This window comes from Aethina tumida, chromosome 6 (genome assembly GCF_024364675.1).
Source record: "Aethina tumida isolate Nest 87 chromosome 6, icAetTumi1.1, whole genome shotgun sequence".
NCBI classification, from domain to species: domain Eukaryota; kingdom Metazoa; phylum Arthropoda; class Insecta; order Coleoptera; family Nitidulidae; genus Aethina; species Aethina tumida.
Genome location: NC_065440.1, coordinates 14164668 through 14191552, shown reverse-complemented (window position 1 = coordinate 14191552; position 26885 = coordinate 14164668). Strand labels below are relative to the sequence as shown.

The 26885-nt window shown below is 29.4% G+C and overlaps 1 protein-coding gene across 4 annotated transcripts in view; it reads right to left on the bottom strand.

Annotated features, from left to right (window-relative positions):
- LOC109594996 (synaptotagmin-7) overlaps window positions 1-26885 on the bottom strand; it is a 123013-nt gene that overhangs the window by 75285 nt on the left and 20843 nt on the right. Inside the window, exon 1 of one of the 4 annotated variants that reach the window (XM_020010269.2) lies at window positions 4878-5232. The exons of 1 other annotated variant lie outside the window; for it this stretch is intronic. In XM_020010269.2, the coding sequence (XP_019865828.1) occupies window positions 4878-4927 (50 nt within the window). In that variant the 5' untranslated portion in view covers window positions 4928-5232. Of the gene's footprint in view, window positions 1-4877; window positions 5233-26885 lie in introns of those variants that run through there. 2 more of the 4 variants (XM_020010271.2, XM_049968507.1) reach the window with 2 other exon arrangements.

Sequence of the window (26885 nt, the reverse complement as noted above, 5' to 3'; positions counted from 1 at the left end):
GTCGTTCCAATTTTAGATTTCATTTTTTGCTGTCGCGTTAAGTATAAAAAGCAATTGTCTGTTTTTACCCATAGTTAATGTTTATTATTTAACTATTATAACTAACTGTAACGTAGTTATAAACAAAAATAGAAATAGAATTGAGCTTATTCGAAAAAAGTAGTAGTATTTTATTTGTCAGTTGTAATAAATGTATAAATAAATGTATCTTATATATAAAAAAATTTTACCACTAAACTATTCTCTTAAAAGGTATTTAGTTAAAGAAAATAAAAATTTAAGTGGTTCCAATTTTAGATTTCACTTTTTGCTGTCGTCTTAAGTGTAAAATGCAATTGTCTGTTATTACCTTTAGTTAATTCTTATTATTTAAGTATTATAATTAACTGCAACGTAGTTATAAACTAAAATAGAAAATAGATTTGAGTTAATTCGAAAAAAGTAGTATTTTATTTGTCAGTTGTAACAAATTTTATCCATAATCTTTTATATAAACAAATTTCACTATTTAACTATTCTCTTAGAAGGTATTTAGTTAAAGAAAATAAAAATTTAAATTGTTCAAATTTTTAGATTTAAATTTTTGCTGCAGTCTTAAGTGTAAAATTCAATTATCTGCTTTACCTATAGTTAATTCTTATTATTTAACTATTATAACTAACTGTAACATAGTTATAAACAAAAATAGAAAAGGGAATTAAGCTTTTTCAGAAAAAGTAGTAGATTTCATTTGTTAGATAAAAAAAATGTAAAATTTTATCCATAATCTTATATACAAACAAATTTTACTATTTAACTATTCTCTTAAAAGGTATTTAGTTAAAGAAAATAATAATTTAAGTCGTTCAAATTTAAATTTTACTTTTTACTGTCACCTGTGAAAAACAAAACAATTACATATTTATTATTATATAACTTTACTTAATTACTTTACTATATAACCAATTGTAACGTAGTTATAAAAAATAGAATTGTACTTTAGTTAATAACAGACAGAAACAGACAAATCCTGCCTTTTTTAGCTATATTTAACAACGACAAGTAAAAGGAAAATATAATTTCTACTACCAAAGTATTTGTAACAATTGTAACTTGACATTTTTCATCAGAAAAACTTGAAAACACACAAAAAAACGTCGCCGTTTCTATTTCTTCGTCACAATCAAATCGACAGAAAAAAGCCTAGACATTTGGAAAATTTATAATACGAATTTCGTGCGTAGTTTACATTCAAATCTCGGCCATAAAAAAAAGTTTCTCGAGTTCGTATTCAATATCTTGGTTATATTTCAGCACCGCACAATCCGCATTTTGCGGATGAATCGATACCGTTTCATTGGCAAACAACTTTGTGTTTTTATTTACGATTCTGTCCCGCCGAAAGCTTTCCGAAAATGGGCTTTCACCTAATTAAATTGTTTATTAACGAGTTCTGGAGGCAAAAATAAAATTATCGACTGCGGGGTTCGTTGACTTAGTTGCACACCCCCTCGAAAAACTGGAACGTAAACAGCCGAACGTCAAAAGAACAATTAGACATCCCCCAGACTCCTGCGCACCGGATGCACCCGCCCACACGCACCGCGGCGATTCGCAGGTGTTTTTCCGGTCAGGGTAGGGCGGGCAAACGAGGGGGCGGCGGCGCCGTCACTGTGTCAGTCAGCCACTGGGTCAAAGGTTGTCGAACCCAGGTGTGCATGTGTGTGTGGGTACAAACCACCGTCTAATTACCTTGCTACAGGTCGGGGAGATCGACCGACGGGGGCGGCAGATTGCGAGCGGGTTTTATTTCCGAAAAAAAAACCCTTAACTCGACGGGGGAAAATCGATGGGCGATGCAATATTAAAATTTGCGTATGAACAGCGTTGTGTTGTGTCGTCCTTCGTCATGAATTATTGAACGTTCCGCCGTTTCCCGTTTCGCCATTAAATATTCAAAATGCAGAAAGGGAGCGGTCAATTAGAATGTGGCAAAAATTTGAGGGGTCTATTAGCTTAATGAACGACGTTAGGTATCTCAATTAGTTCCGGTTCCTTTCTATTTACATTCGGAACTGCCGTTGATCAACAAGTGGTTCAGATCAAAGTCAATGTTGTAACAATTAATTAATTTGCATTAAAATATTAATTAGATGCTAAATTTAACAAAAGTAAAATAAATAAAATGGCTTATTTTGGATGCAACTCGACGTTTCTTAATTATTTCTCCAAACAAAACAAGGGGGAACTGTAAAAAGGGCTGCAAAATGCTAAAAGCTTTTCAAGGACTTGCTTTTTATCGAAAACTTGTAGATTTATAAAGGGGTCTTTTCCGTCACTTTGTGTTTTTTTATTTGGATTTTTTAAGTGTGCACTTTATATTTAAATGTAAATGTTCGATACCTATGACTTATTGACTTATTCAGATTGTATTATATTTACTAAATAATAAATTCAAAGAGTTACTTGAAATTCAGGGAAATCCTGTATTCAAAATTGCTTTTTTCTTTTAACACCTTGTTACTTAAACATTTTTATTTAGTAAAGAATATTACAAAATTGTCTGAATTATAAAATTTAGAAATTGGTAAAATTTCACTGAAAATTTAATTATTTATATAATTTTTACGAACTTATGGGTAAATTTATTAATTATTTACATTATTTTCAACTTGCAACTGTATAAATAAGTTTTTATTGTGTAATAACATCAAATTAATATATTATATAAAATTTAATAAATCTCAGTCTCTAAATTAATTTTTAATTTTCGTTCTGTTAAATAATCATTTATTATTTAATAAGAGGAATATTAGAAATTTTTTTCAACTATAAAATTCTTCAATGGCTGAAATTTCACTGAAAATTATTTTTTTTATATTCGTTTAAGAAGTTATTGCTGAAATTATTAATCATAGTTAATAAATATTTTCATTATTTTCAACTTATAACTTTATAAATAAATATTTATTCAGTAATAACATCAAAATATTGTTTAAAATTTAATAAATCTCAGTCTCCAAATCACTTTTTCATTTACACATTTTGTTGAATAATCATTTATTAATTAGTAAGGAGTATTACAAATTTCTCTCAGCTACAAATTTCTGAAATGGCTGAAACTTCACTGAAAATATAATATTTTATATACTTTTACGAAGTTATTGTTAAAAAAAATTTAATAAATCTGCCTTTAAATCACTCTTTCATTTTCATATTTTGTTGAATAATTATTTACTATTTAGTAAAATGAATCGTACAAATTTCTTTCATCTATAAAATTCTAAAATGGTTGAAACTTGACTGAAAATGATTTTTTTATATATACGTTTAAGAAATTATGGGTGAAATTATTAATCACAATTCATATTTTCATTATGCTCAACTTGTAACTCTATAAATAAATATTTATTCAGTAATAACATCAAAATATTGTTTAAAATTTAATAAATCTCAGTCTCTAAATCACTTTTTCATTTACATATTTTGTTGAATAATCATTTATTAATTAGTAGGGAGTACTACAAATTTCCTTCAGGTACAAAATTCTGAAATAGCTGAAACTTCACTGAAAATATAATTTTTTTATATATTTTTTACGAAGTTATTCTTAAAAAAATTAATAAATCTGCCTGTGTTGGTAAATAATTATTTACTATTTAGTAAAAAGAATATTACAAATTTCTCTCATCTATAAAATTCTGAAAAGGCTGAAACATCACTGAAAATTATTTTTTTATATATACGTTTAAGAAGTTATTGCTGAAATTATTAATCACGTTCATATTTTCATTATTTTCAACTTGTAACACTATAAATAAATATTTATTTAGTAAAATCAAAATATTGTTTAAAATTTAGTAAATCTCAGTCTCCATATCACTTCTTCATTTACATATTTTGTTGAATAATCATTTATTAATTAGTAAGGAATACTATAAATTTCCCTCAGCTACAAAATTATAAAATGGCTGAAACTTTACTGAAAATATAATTTTTTATATATTATTTACGAAGTTATTGTTAAAAAAATTAATAAATATGCCTTTAAATCACTCTTTCATTTTCATATTTTGTTAAATAATTATTTACTATTTAGTAAAAAGAATATTACAAATTTCTCTCACCTATAAAATTCTGAAATGGCTGAAACTTCACTGAAAATTATTTTTTTTTATATATTACGTTTAAGAAATTATTGCTGAAATAATTGATTACAGTTCATATTTTCATTATTTTCAACTTGTAACTCTATAAATAAATATTTATTCGGTAAAAACATCAAAATATTGTTTAAATTTTAATAAATCTCAGTCTCTAAATCACTTTTTCATTTACACATTTTGTTGAATAATCATTTATTAATTAGTAACAAGTACTACAAATTTTCCTCACCTACAAAATTCTGAAATGGCTGAAACTTTATTGAAAATATAATTTTTTATACATTTTTTACAATGTTATTGTCATTTTTACATTTTGTTAAATAATTAAATAGTATAGGTTTTAGAATAACTTAAACATTAAATATTATTTATAGTTTATTAATAGGTAAACATTTTATTTTTGATGCAACATACTTTTTACATCATTCAAAACTTAAAAAAAAATAAGAAACGATCCTTACATAACAATAACCACTTGTTGATCTAATTGATGAATATATGTATAAGTGACTGTACTTTTACAAAGTAATTTTTTTTAATTAATTCATTTATTCATATTTTATCTAAAAATAATCTAATATGTACAATGTTGCATGTAGGGTATGCCTAGCTGCAACATTGAAGCCGATAACGTTACATAACACGCTTCGACTTCCAACGATAACGTCAACTTTAAAATAAGTTAACGTCAGCAACATTTATCCAAAAAGTTTTCAACTCTCGAAAACCTACCTCAATATTTCCCCGCAGTTTTGCACAACACCAGTCATAAAATAATACATGGTGCGTCATCAAACACGTCGAGCGCGTCGCGAAGAAAACAACCCCCTCGGTGATCAGGAACGTCGGCCCCACGTGGCCCCTTACTCACCGCGACAGCCCACCATCGCGGGCCCTGTCCCGCAAAACGACTGACAACCGTACCGGTACCGTTAAACGTTAAGCCGGGAGCGTAGCGTACGTACGCGGACCGCAGGAGGAGAGCGGAGACGCGAGCTGCAGGACACCCGTTCTGTGTCTGCGTGCCACGCCACGCTCCATCGCCGGCTGCGGCAGCGGCGCGAGGGACGCGGGACGTCGGGTATGCAGGACGCGCGAGGACATCGCAGGAATCCTGCGGCACCGACGCCGCCGTCGGCTCGAGCCAGTCAAGGGCAGGTTCGTGTTTACTTTTGTCTTTTTCGGGGACGATGCCATCCATCCAAACGCGGCCGAGGATGCAATCGATGCGGAATTCCTGACAGACAATTGCGCTTGGGTTTTATTAAAAACCGCCATCAGGTGTGGGTGGTGCAGGATGTTTTTTTTTTTTTTTGTTTTTGGTTGGGGAGCATTCCTGAGGGGGTTACGTAACTGTGCTGTATTTACTGAAGGAATATTGTGCTTCATTGGTCACAGAACTCAATCCGTGTACGTAAAATGAGACAAAATAAAAAAGTAAAGAGGAACTTGACAAATGCAGGAATATTTTTTTCCTAACCTTCATTCATAACTTCTTTCCATAAATTAGCATAAAGTATAAATTTTCTCAATAAGTTAACATGAATTTATTTTATTCACTAACTAGGCATCTTGTTTTTTATCCAGAAAACAGTGTAAAATATAAATATAATCTAGAAAATCAAATTTTTGAACAGAAAAATGTTAATTTATTTTATTTACTAACTTGACATCTTATTTTCTATCCAGAAAATAATATAAAATATAAATATAATCTAGAAAATTAAATTTTTGGTCAACAAAATGTTTATTTATTTTATTTACTAGCTTGACATATTTTTTTCTATACAGAAAATAGTATAAAATATAAATATAATCTAGGAAATCAAATTTTTGAACAAGAAAATGTTAATTTATTTTATTTACTAACTTGACATCTTGTTTTTTATCCTGAATATAGTATAAAATGTAAATATAATGTAGAAAATCAAATTTTTGGTCAACAAAATGTTTATTTATTTTATTTACTAACTTGACATCTTATTTTCTATCCAAAAAATAGTATAAAATATAAATAAAATCTAGAAAATCAAATATTTGAAGAAGAAAATGTTAATTTATTTTATTTACTAACTGGATATCTTGTTTTCTATTTAATTAATTTATTTTATATACTAACCTGACATCTTGTTTTTTATCCAGAAAATAGTATAAAATATAAATATAATTTAGAAAATCAAATTTTTGAACAAGAAAATGTTAATGTATTTTATATACTAACTTGACATCTTGTTTTTTATCCAGAAAATTGTATAAAATATAAATATAATCTAGAAAATAAAATTTTTGAACAAGAAAATATTAATTTATTTTATTTACTAACCTGATATCTTGTTTTCTATCCAGAAAACAGTATAAAATATAAATATAATTATAAAATAAAATTTTTGAACAAGAAAATGTTAATTTATTTTATTTACTAACTGGATATCTTGTTTTCTATCCAGAAAATAATATAAAATATAAATATAATGTAGAAAATCAAATTTTTGAACAAGAAAATGTTAATTTATTTTATATACTAACTAGACATCTTGTTTTTTATCCAGAAAATTGTATAAAATATAAATATAATCTAGAAAATAAAATTTTTGAACAAGAAAATATTAATTTATTTTATTTACTAACCTGATATCTTGTTTTCTATCCAGAAAACAGTATAAAATATAAATATAATTATAAAATAAAATTTTTGAACAAGAAAATGTTAATTTATTTTATTTACTAACTGGATATCTTGTTTTCTATCCAGAAAATAATGTAAAATATAAATATAATGTAGAAAATCAAATTTTTGGTCAACAAAATGTTTATTTATTTTATTTACTAACTTGACATCTTATTTTTTATCCAAAAAATAGTATAAAATATAAATAAAATCTAGAAAATCAAATATTTGAACAAGAAAATGTTAATTTATTTTATTTACTAACTGGATATCTTCTTCTTCTGGATCTATATATCTATTCAGAAAATAGTATAAAATATAAATATAATCTAGAAAATCAAATTTCTTAACAAGAAAATGTTAATTTATTTTATATACTAACCTGACATCTTGTTTTTTATCCAGAAAATAGTATAAAATATAAATATAATTTAGAAAATCAAATTTTTGAACAAGAAAATGTTGATTTATTTTATATACTAACTTGACATCTTGTTTTCTATCCAGAAAATTGTATAAAATATAAATATAATTTAAAAAATCAAATTTTTTTATCAAGAAAATGTTAATGTATTTTATTTGCTAACTTGACATCTTGTTTTCTATCCAGAAAATAGTATAAAATATAAATATATTCTAGAAAATCAAATTTTTGAACAAGAAAATGTTAATTTATTTTATTTACTGACTTAACATCTTGTTTTCTATTCAGAAAATAGTATCATATATAAATAAAATCTAGAAAATCAAATATTTGAACAAGAAAATGTTAATTTATTTTATTTACTAACTGGATATCTTGTTCTCTATTCAGAAAATAGTATAAAATATAAATATAATCTAAAAAAACAATTTTTTGAACAAGAAAATATTAATTTATTTTATTAACTAACTAGAAATTTTGTTTTCTCTCTTAAAAATAGCAAAATTAAAAATTTACCCACAATAAATGTATTTTTTACCCACACAAAACTTTTTCCTGCAAGACATCCAACAGAATTGGCAACACATCCTCGAACTTGGTCACCATGCAGTTGGCCCTGGGCCCATCTAATTAAGCCAACAGATTGCACACCGACTGAAAAGATAGTTTTCCCGCATTTTCCCACCCAGACACACGTATGCGTAATGAATTACAATTTTTTCGCCGGTCGGCTTCTGGGCTACGTGATTGGCGTCGGGAATTCCTGGCGGCCAATCAATGTACGCTCGTTATTCTCCGAGGACGGTGTTTTTAAGGATTACGAACACGTTTTTTATTACCGACGAGTTTTACTGGCGGAAAATGAAAGTATGGCGGTTTACGGAGGGAATTAATGTCGGTTCCGTTTTCTGTGATTCTATCTGCGATCCATAATGAAGTCGTAACGAATTGCATCGTACGTAAACTTGATTGGCACATAATTAACAGGCCAAGTTTACAGGATGTATTTTAAAAACGCAATTAAAAACTTCGTCCATTTAAAGTTCCGTATCTGTTGGAACAGTTGCACAACTTCGGGTCATAACTTATTTTTCCTGCGGCAAGAAATTCACTTCGTTCCGTTTTTGTTACTGGATCGACTTTTTAGTAAACAACTATTGTTTATATGAAGTTTCCAATGAGCTTGTCTTATTTTCTTTAAAACTCAATCAATATTAACAAAATAAATAAGAGTGTTTCTGCATTTGTTAGGTTTGTTTGTATATTTTTATGTGCATGGGTCAAAAATTCTGTAATCAATGGAGCATAATATACCTTAAGTAAATATTGTATAGTTACGTAAGTCCTGCAGGAATCTGTTACCTTAACCACAGAAAACAAATGGTGGTTTTTAACAAAGTGTAAGTATAATTTTCTAGCAGGAATATTAACAAAATAAACAAGAATGTTCCTATATTTGTCAATTTTTTTTGCTTATTTTGTTTTGTATTGTTTTATGTGCATGTATCAAATTCTGTAATCAATGGAGCATAATATACCTTAAGTAAATAGTGTATAGTTATGTAAATCCTGCAGGAATCTGTTACCTTAACCGCAGAAAACAAACGGTGGTTTTTAATAAAGAATAAGTATAATTTCCTAGCAGGAATATTAGCAAAATAAATAAGAATGTTCCTACATTTGTCAGTTTTTTTTTACTTATTTTGTTTTGTATTGTTTTATGTGCATGGATCAAATTCTGTAATCAATGGAGCATAAAATACCTTAAGTAAATATTGTATAGTTACGTAAGCCCTGCAGGAATCTGTTACCTTAACCACAGAAAACAAATGGTGGTTTTTAATAAAGCGTAAGTATAATTGCCAAGCAGGAATATTAACAGAATAAACAAGAATGTTCCTACATTTGTCAATTTTTTTTACTTATTTTGTTTTGTATTGTTTTATGTGCATGGATCAAATTCTGTAATCAATGGAGCATAATATACCTTAAGTAAATATTGTATAGTTACGTAATTCATGCAGGAATCTGTTACCTTAACCACAGAAAACAAATGGTGGTTTTTAATAAAGCGCAAGTATAATTGCCTAGCAGGAATATTAACAAAATAAACAAGAATGTTCCTACATTTGTCAATTTTTTTTACTTATTTTGTTTTGTATTGTTTTATGTGCATGGATCAAGTTCTGTAATCAATGAAGTACAAGTATTCTTCAGTAAATATGGTTTAGTTACGTAGGTCCTGCAGAAATCTGGTATCTTAACTACAACTAATATAAACATTTTAAATATAAATTACAATTTTTAATAAAAAAACAAATTAAAAATTTTAATTTATAAAATGATTAACACTTCTAAGGGTGTTAAAACTTAATTGCCAACAAAACTACCGTCCCCATTTTATCAAAAATAAAAACAGTAACAGTTTAATGGACAATTTGGACTTATTTAATGAATTCATCCGTTTGAATGGCCTAGCAGGCCGGCGTCACACGTTGCAGGTCCTTTTCCGGACGGAATTTACGAGTCCGATCTGTTTCGACGTGCAATTAATGCCGTCGAATTAATTAAGTATGCGGGGCGCACGTTTCGAGTGGACGTCGTCCGAATTTGGCGTATTGCGGCTAAAAAATCGGATTAGAATCACCCTTTTGCTATTTGTGTGTGTGTGTGTGTGTTTGATGTTGTTGTGTTCAATGACAAATTGCGGTGATTTATGTAAATTTGCATTCGTTCCCGCACCGAGAAAATCACGTTTCATTTCCTCCGGGCCGTTGCGGTGATTGTCGTCAGGGCGGTAATTTATTCAAATTAAGAGAAGAAGGTTAAATTAAATTCAAAACCGTGAACCATCGGGACAAATCGTGCGACTTTTATTCCCGTCGCCGTTCGCGAAAATTGTAAAAGTTAATAACGGCCAACCTTGTCCCAAAGAGACAATTTAATTTAGATACAACCAAAATAACGAGAGTGTTGTTGACGGGTAGAAATGCTTACATTAAATTTCTTATTAAAATTTACAATGCGTATGACATAAAACTTGTGTTAAAAGCATCAATAATTATGAGTGGCTGCAAATTTGTTACGACGACATAAATGTGGCGCCAAACGGGTCCACCCTAATTCTTCTGAATATTTTTATGATATTTCTATTATTGCATAAGAAAATACAAATTTGTTCACTAACATCTTCTACAAAAATAATGCAAAATATAAATTTGTTCTTGAATAAGATGTTTCGAAAAAGAAAATATAAATTTATTTTATCCACTGACTGGAAATCATATATACTTTTAAAAAAATAGTATAAAGTGTGAATTTACTCAATAAAGTCAAAGTGTTAATTATAAAATTTAAATTTATTAAAGAAAATCAATGATTTGAACATGAAAATTCAAATTATTTTGTCCATTATCTGACAATTACGTTATCTTTTAGGAAAATAGTAAAAAGGATAAATTTACTCAATAAAATTTTTAATTATAAAGTAAAAATTTACTTTTTCCACTGAATAGACATCATGACGTCTTTTCCAAAATAGTATAAAATATTAAAAAAAAATCAATGATTTGAACAATAAAATTCAAATTTATGTTATCCACTAACTGGAAATTATATTGTGTTTTAGAAAAATAGTAAAAAGTATTAATTTACTCAATACAATCAAAGTTTTTAATTATAAAATATAAATTTACTTTGTCCACTAAATAGGCATCATGAAGTCTTTCCCAAAAATAGTATAAAATAAAAATTTATTAAAAGAAATCAATGATTGGAACAAGAAAATTCAAATTTACGTTTTCCACTAACTGGGAATTTTAATGTCTTTTAGAAAAATAGTAAAACGTATGAATTTACTCAATAAAATCAAAATTTTTAATTATAAATAATATAAATTAACTAAGCATCATAACGTGTTTGCCAAAAATAATATAAAATATAAATTTACGGGAGAAAATCAATATTTTAAACAAGAAAATTTAAATTTATTTTGTCCTAATTGGAAATTACTATTTTTCTGAAATTGAAAATTATATTCAATTTCAGAAAAATAGTAAAATTTATTCAAAAAAATCAAAAGTTTTTAGATGTAAAATATGTGTTTACTTTGTCCACTAACAGTGCATCATATCGTCTTTTCCAAACATAGTAAAAATACAAATTTATTCAAGAAAATTAATGTTTAGAACAAGAAAGTATCAAATATCTTCTGAGCTTAATTCTGGATGACCCTTTTATATTAATAATGCACTTTTTTTAAGGTTTTAAGTAATTTTGTTTTATATCAATATTTTAAACAAGAAAATTTAAATTTATTTTGTCCTAATTGGAAATTACTATTTTTCTGAAATTGGAAATTATATTCAATTTCAGAAAAATATTAAAATTTATTCAAAAAAATCAAAAGTTTTTAGATGTAAAATATGTGTTTACTTTGTCCACTAACAGTGCATCATATCGTCTTTTCCAAACATAGTAAAAATACAAATTTATTCAAGAAAATTAATGTTTAGAACAAGAAAGTATCAAATATCTTCTGAGCTTAATTCTGGATGACCCTTTTATATTAATAATGCACTTTTTTTAAGGTTTTAAGTAATTTTGTTTTATATCAATATTTTAAACAAGAAAATTTAAATTTATTTTGTCCTAATTGCAAATTACTATTTTTCTGAAATTGGAAATTATATTCAATTTCAGAAAAATATTAAAATTTATTCAAAAAAATCAAAAGTTTTTAGATGTAAAATATGTGTTTACTTTGTCCACTAACAGTGCATCATATCGTCTTTTCCAAACATAGTAAAAATACAAATTTATTCAAGAAAATTAATGTTTAGAACAAGAAAGTATCAAATATCTTCTGAGCTTAATTCTGGATGACCCTTTTATATTAATAATGCACTTTTTTTAAGGTTTTAAGTAATTTTGTTTTATATCAATATTTTAAACAAGAAAATTTAAATTTATTTTGTCCTAATTGGAAATTACTATTTTTCTGAAATTGGAAATTATATTCAATTTCAGAAAAATAGTAAAATTTATTCAAAAAAATCAAAAGTTTTTAGATGTAAAATATGTGTTTACTTTGTCCACTAACAGTGCATCATATCGTCTTTTCCAAACATAGTAAAAATACAAATTTATTCAAGAAAATTAATGTTTAGAACAAGAAAGTATCAAATATCTTCTGAGCTTAATTCTGGGTAACCCTTTTATATTAATAATGCACTTTTTTTAAGGTTTTAAGTAATTTTGTTTTATAGGTTTTTGTAATAATAACTGTTTATTAAAGTGGGTAATTATTATAAAAAGTTTCGAAAAGTTTGTACAATGATATTGTATACAGTTTAATTATTGTAGCATTCATACTTTTCTCTCTCTGCAACATATTGATCCCTCTTTATCTCGATTCAACTATTGATTTCACACGATTCTCCCGATGCTCCCTTAATATCCAACACAAAATAGCACAAAAACAGACACATAAAACCGACGCCATCCGACATATAAACTCCCGAAGTAAACTATGAACGAAACCATCCCCCCGATTCCGCCGTTATCAGCCCCATTTGACCCCCCCGATCCCGTTAACATTTCGCATTGTTCCCGTAATCAGTTATTCCGTGCATACGCCGTCAGGACCTCCAGGTCCTTTATATCAGAACGCACAGTGTCGCCGAAATCCCACGTCGATTTAACCGGCATTCAATGCGTTTTGTTTTGTCCCGTCATAATTGGGAAATGAAAACGGCCAGTTCTGGAACAAAGGCGGCCTTAATTAATGCGCAATTGCTAAAAACCCATCGCGAAAATTTCGCAACGCAAACTGGACACTGAACGCGCCAAATCTGCTCTTTTAACTTTTCCGCTTTAACGGCGTCACGTAAAAACTTAACGGCCATTAATCGGATATTGGTTGTAGGTAGTTGTCGGGCTCGAAACACACGTAAAATGGCCGTTAACCGTTCAAACTGCACGCTCCACTCGCCAATTCCATCTCGCACTCATTACGGGGAGTTTTTCCGCCTTATTGTGTACGTGATTTGCATCTGGAATGGCCGCGTTAACGAACGATGATATTTTAATAACGATCGTCGAGCTTAATAAGAAATTTTAATATTCAAATTCTTGTTCCCTTTATTACGGCTACGACAATTGCTTCTTTTGTGTCCGACGGCTCAATTGAACATTTCCGAGACGGGTCTGGGTTGAAATTGTAAAAGTTATTTCGTAAAAATCGAAATAATCGGGAGAATTAGGTTAGACCTGTTTGGCGCCATTTATAGATATTGGTGCTTTTGTTACAAGTTTTGTGCATGTCGAATTGTGAAATATAATAAGAGGAAATTACACTTCTTGTTAAAATGGAGTTATAATGCGCAGTTAATAAACAAAATTAATTTTGATTTCCAAAAATTTTAAAAGTTGATATGATTTCCAGTTATTGGACAAAATAAATTTATATTTTCTAATTAAAAACTTCGATTTTAAATAATACATTCACACTTCATAATATTTTTTAGAAAGCGATGTGATTCTCAGTTTGTGGACAAAATAATATAACAGTCCTTGAAAATAGTATAATAGTATAATTGATTTTTATCCAATTTAAGTATATCCATCTACATACAGAAAGTGTTGTTGTATGTAGATGTATGTTTTAAGCATATTATCCCCCTTGAAAATACAAACATTGACAGTTTATTAAATTTTCATCCAGTTTAAGCAAATCCATCTAAAATTTGTCATAGTTAAAACTGTAAAACAAAGTAATATAGACAATGTTATTTACAATAAGTGGTCATTAGTATATTTTAAGTAAATTCTACTTATATTATGGTCCTTGAAAATGTAAAATTTACCATCGAGTTTAAGCATATCAATCCAAAATTTGCCACAGCCAAAAGTGTAAAACAAAGTAATACAGACAGTGGACGTCTTTTACCTTACAAGAAGTGGTCATTAATATGTTTTAAGCATATTATAAATATATTGTCGTCCTTGAAAATACAAATTCTCACAGTTTATTAAATTTATCAGCCAGTTTAAGCATATCCATCCAAAATTTGCCACAGCCAAAAGTGTAAAACAAAGTAATACAGACAGTGGACGTCTTTTGCCTTACAAGAAGTGGTCATTAATATGTTCTAAGCATATTATAATTATATTGTCGTCCTTGAAAATACAAATATTGGCAGTTTATAAAATTTACCATCGAGTTTAAGCATATCCATCCAAAATTTGCCACAGCCAAAAGTGTAAAACAAAGTAATACAGACAGTGGACACCTTTTAATTTACAAGAAGTGGTCATTAATATGTTTTAAGCATATTATAATTATATTGTCGTCCTTGAAAATACAAATATTGGCAGTTTTAAAATTTACCATCGAGTTTAAGCATATCTATCCAAAATTTGCCACAGCCAAAAGTGTAAAACAAGGTAATACAGACAGTGGACGTCTTTTACCTTACAAGAAGTGGTCATTAATATGTTTTAAGCATATTATAATTATATTGTCGTCCTTGAAAATACAAATATTGGCAGTTTATAAAATTTACCATCGAGTTTAAGCATATCCATCCAAAATTTGCCACAGCCAAAAGTGTAAAACAAAGTAATACAGACAGTGGACAACTTTTAATTTACAAGAAGTGGTCATTAATATGTTTTAAGCATATTATAATTATATTGTCGTCCTTGAAAATACAAATATTGGCAGTTTTAAAATTTACCATCGAGTTTAAGCATATCTATCCAAAATTTGCCACAGCCAAAAGTGTAAAACAAGGTAATACAGACAGTGGACGTCTTTTACCTTACAAGAAGTGGTCATTAATATGTTTTAAGCATATTATAATTATATTGTCGTCCTTGAAAATACAAATATTGGCAGTTTATAAAATTTACCATCGAGTTTAAGCATATCCATCCAAAATTTGCCACAGCCAAAAGTGTAAAACAAAGTAATACAGACAGTGGACGTCTTTTACCTTACAAGAAGTGGTCATTAATATGTTTTAAGCATATTATAATTAAATTGTCGTCCTTGAAAATACAAATATTGGCAGTTTATAAAATTTACCATCGAGTTTAAGCATATCCATCCAAAATTTGCCACAGCCAAAAGTGTAAAACAAAGTAATACAGACAGTGGACGTCTTTTATCTTACAAGAAGTGGTCATTAATATGTTTTAAGCATATTATAATTATATTGTCGTCCTTGAAAATACAAATATTGGCAGTTTTAAAATTTACCATCGAGTTTAAGCATATCTATCCAAAATTTGCCACAGCCAAAAGTGTAAAACAAAGTAATACAGACAGTGGACGCTTTTTACCTTACAAGATGTGATTATTAATATGTTTTAAGCATATTATAAATATAGTGTCGTCCTTGAAAATACAAATATTGGCAGTTTATAAAATTTACCATCGAGTTTAAGCATATCCATCCAAAATTTGCCACAGCCAAAAGTGTAAAACAAAGTAATACAGACAGTGGACGTCTTTTACCTTACAAGAAGTGGTCATTAATATGTTTTAAGCATATTATAATTATATTGTCGTCCTTGAAAATACAAATATTGGTAGTTTATAAAATTTACCATCGAGTTTAAGCATATCCATCCAAAATTTGCCACAGCCAAAAGTGTAAAACAAAGTAATACAGACAGTGGACGTCTTTTATCTTACAAGAAGTGGTCATTAATATGTTTTAAGCATATTATAATTATATTGTCGTCCTTGAAAATACAAATATTGGCAGTTTTAAAATTTACCATCGAGTTTAAGCATATCTATCCAAAATTTGCCACAGCCAAAAGTGTAAAACAAAGTAATACAGACAGTGGACGCTTTTTACCTTACAAGATGTGATTATTAATATGTTTTAAGCATATTATAAATATAGTGTCGTCCTTGAAAATACAAATATTGGCAGTTTATAAAATTTACCATCGAGTTTAAGCATATCCATCCAAAATTTGCCACAGCCAAAAGTGTAAAACAAAGTAATACAGTGGACGTCTTTTACCTTACAAGAAGTGGTCATTAATATGTTTTAAGCATATTATAATTATATTGTCGTCCTTGAAAATACAAATATTGGCAGTTTATAAAATTTACCATCGAGTTTAAGCATATCCATCCAAAATTTGCCACAGCCAAAAGTGTAAAACAAAGTAATACAGTGGACGTCTTTTACCTTACAAGAAGTGGTCATTAATATGTTTTAAGCATATTATAATTATATTGTCGTTCTTGAAAATACAAATATTGGCAGTTTATAAAATTTACCATCGAGTTTAAGCATATCCATCCAAAATTTGCCACAGCCAAAAGTGTAAAACAAAGTAATACAGACAGTGGACGTCTTTTATCTTACAAGAAGTGGTCATTAATATGTTTTAAGCATATTATAATTATATTGTCGTCCTTGAAAATACAAATATTGGCAGTTTTAAAATTTACCATCGAGTTTAAGCATATCTATCCAAAATTTGCCACAGCCAAAAGTGTAAAACAAAGTAATACAGACAGTGGACGCTTTTTACCTTACAAGATGTGATTATTAGTATGTTTTAAGCATATTATAAATATAGTGTCGTCCTTGAAAATACAAATATTGGCAGTTTATAAAATTTACCATCGAGTTTAAGCATATCCATCCAAAATTTGCCACAGCCAAAAGTGTAAAACAAAGTAATACAGACAGTGGACGTCTTTTGCCTTACAAGAAGTGGTCATTAATATGTTCTAAGCATATTATAATTATATTGTCGTCCTTGAAAATACAAATATTGGCAGTTTATAAAATTTACCATCGAGTTTAAGCATATCCATCCAAAATTTGCCACAGCCAAAAGTGTAAAACAAAGTAATACAGACAGTGGACACCTTTTAATTTACAAGAAGTGGTCATTAATATGTTTTAAGCATATTATAATTATATTGTCGTCCTTGAAAATACAAATATTGGCAGTTTTAAAATTTACCATCGAGTTTAAGCATATCTATCCAAAATTTGCCACAGCCAAAAGTGTAAAACAAGGTAATACAGACAGTGGACGTCTTTTACCTTACAAGAAGTGGTCATTAATATGTTTTAAGCATATTATAATTATATTGTCGTCCTTGAAAATACAAATATTGGCAGTTTATAAAATTTACCATCGAGTTTAAGCATATCCATCCAAAATTTGCCACAGCCAAAAGTGTAAAACAAAGTAATACAGACAGTGGACAACTTTTAATTTACAAGAAGTGGTCATTAATATGTTTTAAGCATATTATAATTATATTGTCGTCCTTGAAAATACAAATATTGGCAGTTTTAAAATTTACCATCGAGTTTAAGCATATCTATCCAAAATTTGCCACAGCCAAAAGTGTAAAACAAGGTAATACAGACAGTGGACGTCTTTTACCTTACAAGAAGTGGTCATTAATATGTTTTAAGCATATTATAATTATATTGTCGTCCTTGAAAATACAAATATTGGCAGTTTATAAAATTTACCATCGAGTTTAAGCATATCCATCCAAAATTTGCCACAGCCAAAAGTGTAAAACAAAGTAATACAGACAGTGGACGTCTTTTACCTTACAAGAAGTGGTCATTAATATGTTTTAAGCATATTATAATTAAATTGTCGTCCTTGAAAATACAAATATTGGCAGTTTATAAAATTTACCATCGAGTTTAAGCATATCCATCCAAAATTTGCCACAGCCAAAAGTGTAAAACAAAGTAATACAGACAGTGGACGTCTTTTATCTTACAAGAAGTGGTCATTAATATGTTTTAAGCATATTATAATTATATTGTCGTCCTTGAAAATACAAATATTGGCAGTTTTAAAATTTACCATCGAGTTTAAGCATATCTATCCAAAATTTGCCACAGCCAAAAGTGTAAAACAAAGTAATACAGACAGTGGACGCTTTTTACCTTACAAGATGTGATTATTAATATGTTTTAAGCATATTATAAATATAGTGTCGTCCTTGAAAATACAAATATTGGCAGTTTATAAAATTTACCATCGAGTTTAAGCATATCCATCCAAAATTTGCCACAGCCAAAAGTGTAAAACAAAGTAATACAGACAGTGGACGTCTTTTACCTTACAAGAAGTGGTCATTAATATGTTTTAAGCATATTATAATTATATTGTCGTCCTTGAAAATACAAATATTGGTAGTTTATAAAATTTACCATCGAGTTTAAGCATATCCATCCAAAATTTGCCACAGCCAAAAGTGTAAAACAAAGTAATACAGACAGTGGACGTCTTTTATCTTACAAGAAGTGGTCATTAATATGTTTTAAGCATATTATAATTATATTGTCGTCCTTGAAAATACAAATATTGGCAGTTTTAAAATTTACCATCGAGTTTAAGCATATCTATCCAAAATTTGCCACAGCCAAAAGTGTAAAACAAAGTAATACAGACAGTGGACGCTTTTTACCTTACAAGATGTGATTATTAATATGTTTTAAGCATATTATAAATATAGTGTCGTCCTTGAAAATACAAATATTGGCAGTTTATAAAATTTACCATCGAGTTTAAGCATATCCATCCAAAATTTGCCACAGCCAAAAGTGTAAAACAAAGTAATACAGTGGACGTCTTTTACCTTACAAGAAGTGGTCATTAATATGTTTTAAGCATATTATAATTATATTGTCGTCCTTGAAAATACAAATATTGGCAGTTTATAAAATTTACCATCGAGTTTAAGCATATCCATCCAAAATTTGCCACAGCCAAAAGTGTAAAACAAAGTAATACAGTGGACGTCTTTTACCTTACAAGAAGTGGTCATTAATATGTTTTAAGCATATTATAATTATATTGTCGTTCTTGAAAATACAAATATTGGCAGTTTATAAAATTTACCATCGAGTTTAAGCATATCCATCCAAAATTTGCCACAGCCAAAAGTGTAAAACAAAGTAATACAGACAGTGGACGTCTTTTATCTTACAAGAAGTGGTCATTAATATGTTTTAAGCATATTATAATTATATTGTCGTCCTTGAAAATACAAATATTGGCAGTTTTAAAATTTACCATCGAGTTTAAGCATATCTATCCAAAATTTGCCACAGCCAAAAGTGTAAAACAAAGTAATACAGACAGTGGACGCTTTTTACCTTACAAGATGTGATTATTAGTATGTTTTAAGCATATTATAAATATAGTGTCGTCCTTGAAAATACAAATATTGGCAGTTTATAAAATTTACCATCGAGTTTAAGCATATCCATCCAAAATTTGCCACAGCCAAAAGTGTAAAACAAAGTAATACAGACAGTGGACGTCTTTTGCCTTACAAGAAGTGGTCATTAATATGTTCTAAGCATATTATAATTATATTGTCGTCCTTGAAAATACAAATATTGGCAGTTTATAAAATTTACCATCGAGTTTAAGCATATCCATCCAAAATTTGCCACAGCCAAAAGTGTAAAACAAAGTAATACAGACAGTGGACACCTTTTAATTTACAAGAAGTGGTCATTAATATGTTTTAAGCATATTATAATTATATTGTCGTCCTTGAAAATACAAATATTGGCAGTTTTAAAATTTACCATCGAGTTTAAGCATATCTATCCAAAATTTGCCACAGCCAAAAGTGTAAAACAAGGTAATACAGACAGTGGACGTCTTTTACCTTACAAGAAGTGGTCATTAATATGTTTTAAGCATATTATAATTATATTGTCGTCCTTGAAAATACAAATATTGGCAGTTTATAAAATTTACCATCGAGTTTAAGCATATCCATCCAAAATTTGCCACAGCCAAAAGTGTAAAACAAAGTAATACAGACAGTGGACACCTTTTAATTTACAAGAAGTGGTCATTAATATGTTTTAAGCATATTATAATTATATTGTCGTCCTTGAAAATACAAATATTGGCAGTTTTAAAATTTACCATCGAGTTTAAGCATATCTATCCAAAATTTGCCACAGCCAAAAGTGTAAAACAAAGTAATACAGACAGTGGACGCTTTTTACCTTACAAGATGTGATTATTAGTATGTTTTAAGCATATTATAAATATAGTGTCGTCCTTGAAAATACAAATATTGGCAGTTTATAAAATTTACCATCGAGTTTAAGCATATCCATCCAAAATTTGCCACAGCCAAAAGTGTAAAACAAAGTAATACAGACAGTGGACGTCTTTTACCTTACAAGAAGTGGTCATTAATATGTTTTAAGCATATTATAATTATATTGTCGTCCTTGAAAATACAAATATTGGCAGTTTATAAAATTTACCATCGCGTTTAAGCATATCCATCCAAAATTTGCCACAGCCAAAAGTGTAAAACAAAGTAATACAGACAGTGGACGTCTTTTATCTTACAAGAAGTGGTCATTAATATGTTTTAAGCATATTATAATTATATTGTCGTCCTTGAAAATACAAATATTGGCAGTTTATAAAATTTACCATCGCGTTTAAGCATATCCATCCAAAATTTGCCACAGCCAAAAGTGTAAAACAAAGTAATACAGACAGTGGACGTCTTTTACCTTACAAGAAGTGGTCATTAATATGTTTTAAGCATATTATAATTATATTGTCGTCCTTGAAAATACAAATATTGGCAGTTTATAAAATTTACCATCGCGTTTAAGCATATCCATCCAAAATTTGCCACAGCCAAAAGTGTAAAACAAAGTAATACAGACAGTGCACGCTTTTTACCTTACAAGATGTGATTATTAATATGTTTTAAGCATATTATAAATATAGTGTCGTCCTTGAAAATACAAATATTGGCAGTTTATAAAATTTACCATCGAGTTTAAGCATATCCATCCAAAATTTGCCACAGCCAAAAGTGTAAAACAAAGTAATACAGTGGACGTCTTTTACCTTACAAGAAGTGGTCATTAATATGTTTTAAGCATATTATAATTATATTGTCGTCCTTGAAAATACAAATATTGGCAGTTTATAAAATTTACCATCGAGTTTAAGCATATCCATCCAAAATTTGCCACAGCTAAAAGTGTAAAACAAAGTAATGCAGACAGTGGACGTCTTTTGCCTTACAAGAAGTGGTCATTAATATGTTCTAAGCATATTATAATTATATTGTCGTCCTTGAAAATACAAATATTGGCAGCTTATTAAATTTACCATCGAGTTTAAGCATATCCATCCAAAATTTGCCACAGCCAAAAGTGTAAAACAAAGTAATACAGACAGTGGACGTATTTTACCTTACAAGAAGTGGTCATTAATATGTTTTAAGCATATTATAATTATATTGTCGTCCTTGAAAATACAAATATTGGCAGTTTATAAAATTTACCATCGAGTTTAAGCATATCCATCCAAAATTTGCCACAGCCAAAAGTGTAAAACAAAGTAATACAGACAGTGGACACCTTTTAATTTACAAGAAGTGGTCATTAGCATGATTTAAGCATATTATAAGTATATTATCGTCCTTGAAAATGCAAATATTGACAGTTTATTAAATTTATCATCCAGTTTCAGCATATCCATCTTAAATTTGCTACAGCCAAAAGTGTAAAACAAGGTAATACAGACAGTGGACGTCTTTTATCTTACAAGAAGTGGTCATTAATATGTTTTAAGCATATTATAATTATATTGTCGTTCTTGAAAATACAAATATTGGCAGTTTATAAAATTTACCATCGAGTTTAAGCATATCCATCCAAAATTTGCCACAGCCAAAAGTGTAAAACAAAGTAATACAGACAGTGGACGTCTTTTATCTTACAAGAAGTGGTCATTAATATGTTTTAAGCATATTATAATTATATTGTCGTCCTTGAAAATACAAATATTGGCAGTTTTAAAATTTACCATCGAGTTTAAGCATATCTATCCAAAATTTGCCACAGCCAAAAGTGTAAAACAAAGTAATACAGACAGTGGACGCTTTTTACCTTACAAGATGTGATTATTAATATGTTTTAAGCATATTAAAAATATAGTGTCGTCCTTGAAAATACAAATATTGGCAGTTTATAAAATTTACCATCGAGTTTAAGCATATCCATCCAAAATTTGCCACAGCCAAAAGTGTAAAACAAAGTAATACAGTGGACGTCTTTTACCTTACAAGAAGTGGTCATTAATATGTTTTAAGCATATTATAATTATATTGTCGTCCTTGAAAATACAAATATTGGCAGTTTATAAAATTTACCATCGAGTTTAAGCATATCCATCCAAAATTTGCCACAGCTAAAAGTGTAAAACAAAGTAATGCAGACAGTGGACGTCTTTTGCCTTACAAGAAGTGGTCATTAATATGTTCTAAGCATATTATAATTATATTGTCGTCCTTGAAAATACAAATATTGGCAGCTTATTAAATTTACCATCGAGTTTAAGCATATCCATCCAAAATTTGCCACAGCCAAAAGTGTAAAACAAAGTAATACAGACAGTGGACGTATTTTACCTTACAAGAAGTGGTCATTAATATGTTTTAAGCATATTATAATTATATTGTCGTCCTTGAAAATACAAATATTGGCAGTTTATAAAATTTACCATCGAGTTTAAGCATATCCATCCAAAATTTGCCACAGCCAAAAGTGTAAAACAAAGTAATACAGACAGTGCACACCTTTTAATTTACAAGAAGTGGTCATTAGCATGATTTAAGCATATTATAAGTATATTATCGTCCTTGAAAATGCAAATATTGACAGTTTATTAAATTTATCATCCAGTTTCAGCATATCCATCTTAAATTTGCTACAGCCAAAAGTGTAAAACAAGGTAATACAGACAGTGGACGTCTTTTATCTTACAAGAAGTGGTCATTAATATGTTTTAAGCATATTATAATTATATTGTCGTCCTTGAAAATACAAATATTGGCAGTTTATAAAATTTACCATCGAGTTTAAGCATATCTATCCAAAATTTGCCGCAGCCAAAAGTGTAAAACAAGGTAATACAGACAGTGGACGTCTTTTACCTTACAAGATGTGATTATTAATATGTTTTAAGCATATTATAAATATAGTGTCGTCCTTGAAAATACAAATATTGGCAGTTTATAAAATTTACCATCGAGTTTAAGCATGTCCATCCAAAATTTGCCACAGCCAAAAGTGTAAAACAAAGTAATACAGACAGTGGACGCCTTTTACCTTACAAGATGTGATTATTAATATGTTTTAAGCATATTATAATTATATTGTCGTCCTTGAAAATACAAATATTGGCAGTTTATAAAATTTACCATCGAGTTTAAGCATATCCATCCAAAATTTGCCACAGCCAAAAGTGTAAAACAAAGTAATACAGACAGTGCACACCTTTTAATTTACAAGAAGTGGTCATTAGCATGATTTAAGCATATTATAAGTATATTATCGTCCTTGAAAATGCAAATATTGACAGTTTATTAAATTTATCATCCAGTTTCAGCATATCCATCTTAAATTTGCTACAGCCAAAAGTGTAAAACAAGGTAATACAGACAGTGGACGTCTTTTATCTTACAAGAAGTGGTCATTAATATGTTTTAAGCATATTATAATTATATTGTCGTCCTTGAAAATACAAATATTGGCAGTTTATAAAATTTACCATCGAGTTTAAGCATATCTATCCAAAATTTGCCGCAGCCAAAAGTGTAAAACAAGGTAATACAGACAGTGGACGTCTTTTACCTTACAAGATGTGATTATTAATATGTTTTAAGCATATTATAAATATAGTGTCGTCCTTGAAAATACAAATATTGGCAGTTTATAAAATTTACCATCGAGTTTAAGCATATCCATCCAAAATTTGCCACAGCCAAAAGTGTAAAACAAAGTAATACAGACAGTGGACGCCTTTTACCTTACAAGATGTGATTATTAATATGTTTTAAGCATATTATAATTATATTGTCGTCCTTGAAAATACAAATATTGGCAGTTTATAAAATTTACCATCGAGTTTAAGCATATCCATCCAAAATTTGCCACAGCCAAAAGTGTAAAACAAGGTAATACAGACAGTGGACGTCTTTTACCTTACAAGAAGTGGTCATTAATATGTTTTAAGCATATTATAATTATATTGTCGTCCTTGAAAATACAAATATTGGCAGTTTATAAAATTTACCATCGAGTTTAAGCATATCCATCCAAAATTTGCCACAGCCAAAAGTGTAAAACAAAGTAATACAGACAGTGGACGTCTTTTACCTTACAAGAAGTGGTCATTAATATGTTTTAAGCATATTATAATTATATTGTCGTCCTTGAAAATACAAATATTGGCAGTTTATAAAATTTACCATCGAGTTTAAACATATCCATCCAAAATTTGCCACAGCCAAAAGTGTAAAACAAAGTAATACAGACAGTGGACGTCTTTTACCTTACAAGAAGTGGTCATTAATATGTTTTAAGCATATTATAATTATATTGTCGTCCTTGAAAATACAAATATTGGCAGTTTATAAAATTTACCATGAGTTTAAGCATATCCATCCAAAATTTGCCACAGCCAAAAGTGTAAAACAAAGTAATACAGACAGTGGACGTCTTTTGCCTTACAAGAAGTGGTCATTAATATGTTTTAAGCATATTATAATTATATTGTCGTCCTTGAAAATACAAATATTGGCATTTTATAAAATTTACCATCGAGTTTAAGCATATCCATCCAAAATTTGCCACAGCCAAAAGTGTAAAACAAAGTAATACAGAAAGTGGGCGTCTTTTATCTTACAAGAAATGGTCATTAATATGTTTTAAGCATATTATTATTATATTGTCGTCCTTGAAAATACAAATATTGGCATTTTATAAAATTTACCATCGAGTTTAAGCATATCCATCCAAAATTTGCCACAGCCAAAAGTGTAAAACAAAGTAATACAGAAAGTGGGCGTCTTTTATCTTACAAGAAATGGTCATTAATATGTTTTAAGCATATTATAATTATATTGTCGTCCTTGAAAATACAAATATTGGCATTTTATAAAATTTACCATCGAGTTTAAGCATATCCATCCAAAATTTGCCACAGCCAAAAGTGTAAAACAAAGTAATACAGAAAGTGGGCGTCTTTTATCTTACAAGAAATGGTCATTAATATGTTTTAAGCATATTATAATTATATTGTCGTCCTTGAAAATACAAATATTGGCAGTTTATTAAATTTACCATCCAGTTTAAGCATATCGATCCAAAATTTGCCCCAGCCAAAAGTGTAAATACAGACTGTGAATGCCTTTTAATTTAAAAGAAGTGATATTAGTATGTTTTAAGCATATTATAAATATATTATAGTCTTTGAAAATATAAACATTGACAGTTTATTTAATTAACATTATTATTATAATGCATTTACATCATCCCTTAACAATTTATAGTCGTAAAATATACAACAAAAATGTATACAGCAAAAACACCCCAATTTAAACAAAACCACAGACGCAAAGGACGCATCAGTACGTTTTAACTAGTCGTTTTTGTTTCCACCATATTAAATTCTTTTCACGTGGACCGAGACGCTTAATCGTAGATCACTTTCCCGTTGTCTGTTCCCGCATGTTGCCACCCCTTAATCGTGATTTATTGTGCGAGTTTCTCCTCTCTTATTCCGTGTGTTAACTCGTGAAAGCGCCCATTTTGTACCTGGCTATCTTTAAATATGTACCTTTTCGCTACGACGATTTATCTCACCTCCCAATCCGTGATCTTATGTGGGTGGTGTCACAACTTTGATACAATAACGTGAAACTGCTGAAGTTCCCCGACTGGGAGTTCATCAACATCACGCATAATCCAGCTCTAATTAAAACCGAGGCACAAAAAATAGTTTTTTCTTCGCCGACAACACACGCTCGGGGTAAATAATTCACGAGACTTTTTTGTACGTGTATTCATCAACCCCACGTCGAAGGTAAATACTCGGTTTATTTTTAGTCTCCGCGGAGATCGGGCCACAAAAGCGGCGCAAATATTAATTAAAACTTAAAAACGTCCCTCTCCCTCTTTGAAGGAATTGAAAAACTTGTAATTATCCATGTTGGTGCTTGTCTCTTGAGCCGAACACACGTTCCTCCATTATTTCGGAACAACGCAACTTGTTCCGGGCCACGAGTCCGGTCGCATTAGGCCTAATTATACGAGAAATTCAAAGTCCCCCTAATCCGGAACGGAGGATTTGCCGGAACTTTTATCCATTTATCACCGGCGGAATGGCGAGTATTAAAAAATTTGGCGAGGGATGGTTAGATAAGAGTGGGACAATTTGATTAAAGACCTCGCGTCGATCGATTCGCCACGTTCCGCGTCTGGAAGACAAGGGCTTTGTGTCTTTGCGGGGATATCCCTCTCTCCGGCTCTCGCAAACCCCCCACCGCACCCCCGGCTTTAAAGCATTTTTGTGTTATGTTGCGTTATTATACGGGTTGTGGCATTTTTATTTGAGGGGATTGGGAAACCACTTCGCACTTTAGTCTGTTTTATTTAAAGTGATCCGTCAATGCTGAACATTTTTAATAATCTATGTGGTAATTGCAGTTCCAACTTCTTGAACTTTGAAGTGTTGTTGGTCGACGGTCGAGTTATATGAGTGCTTTGACGGCTTTGAAAGTTTGTGC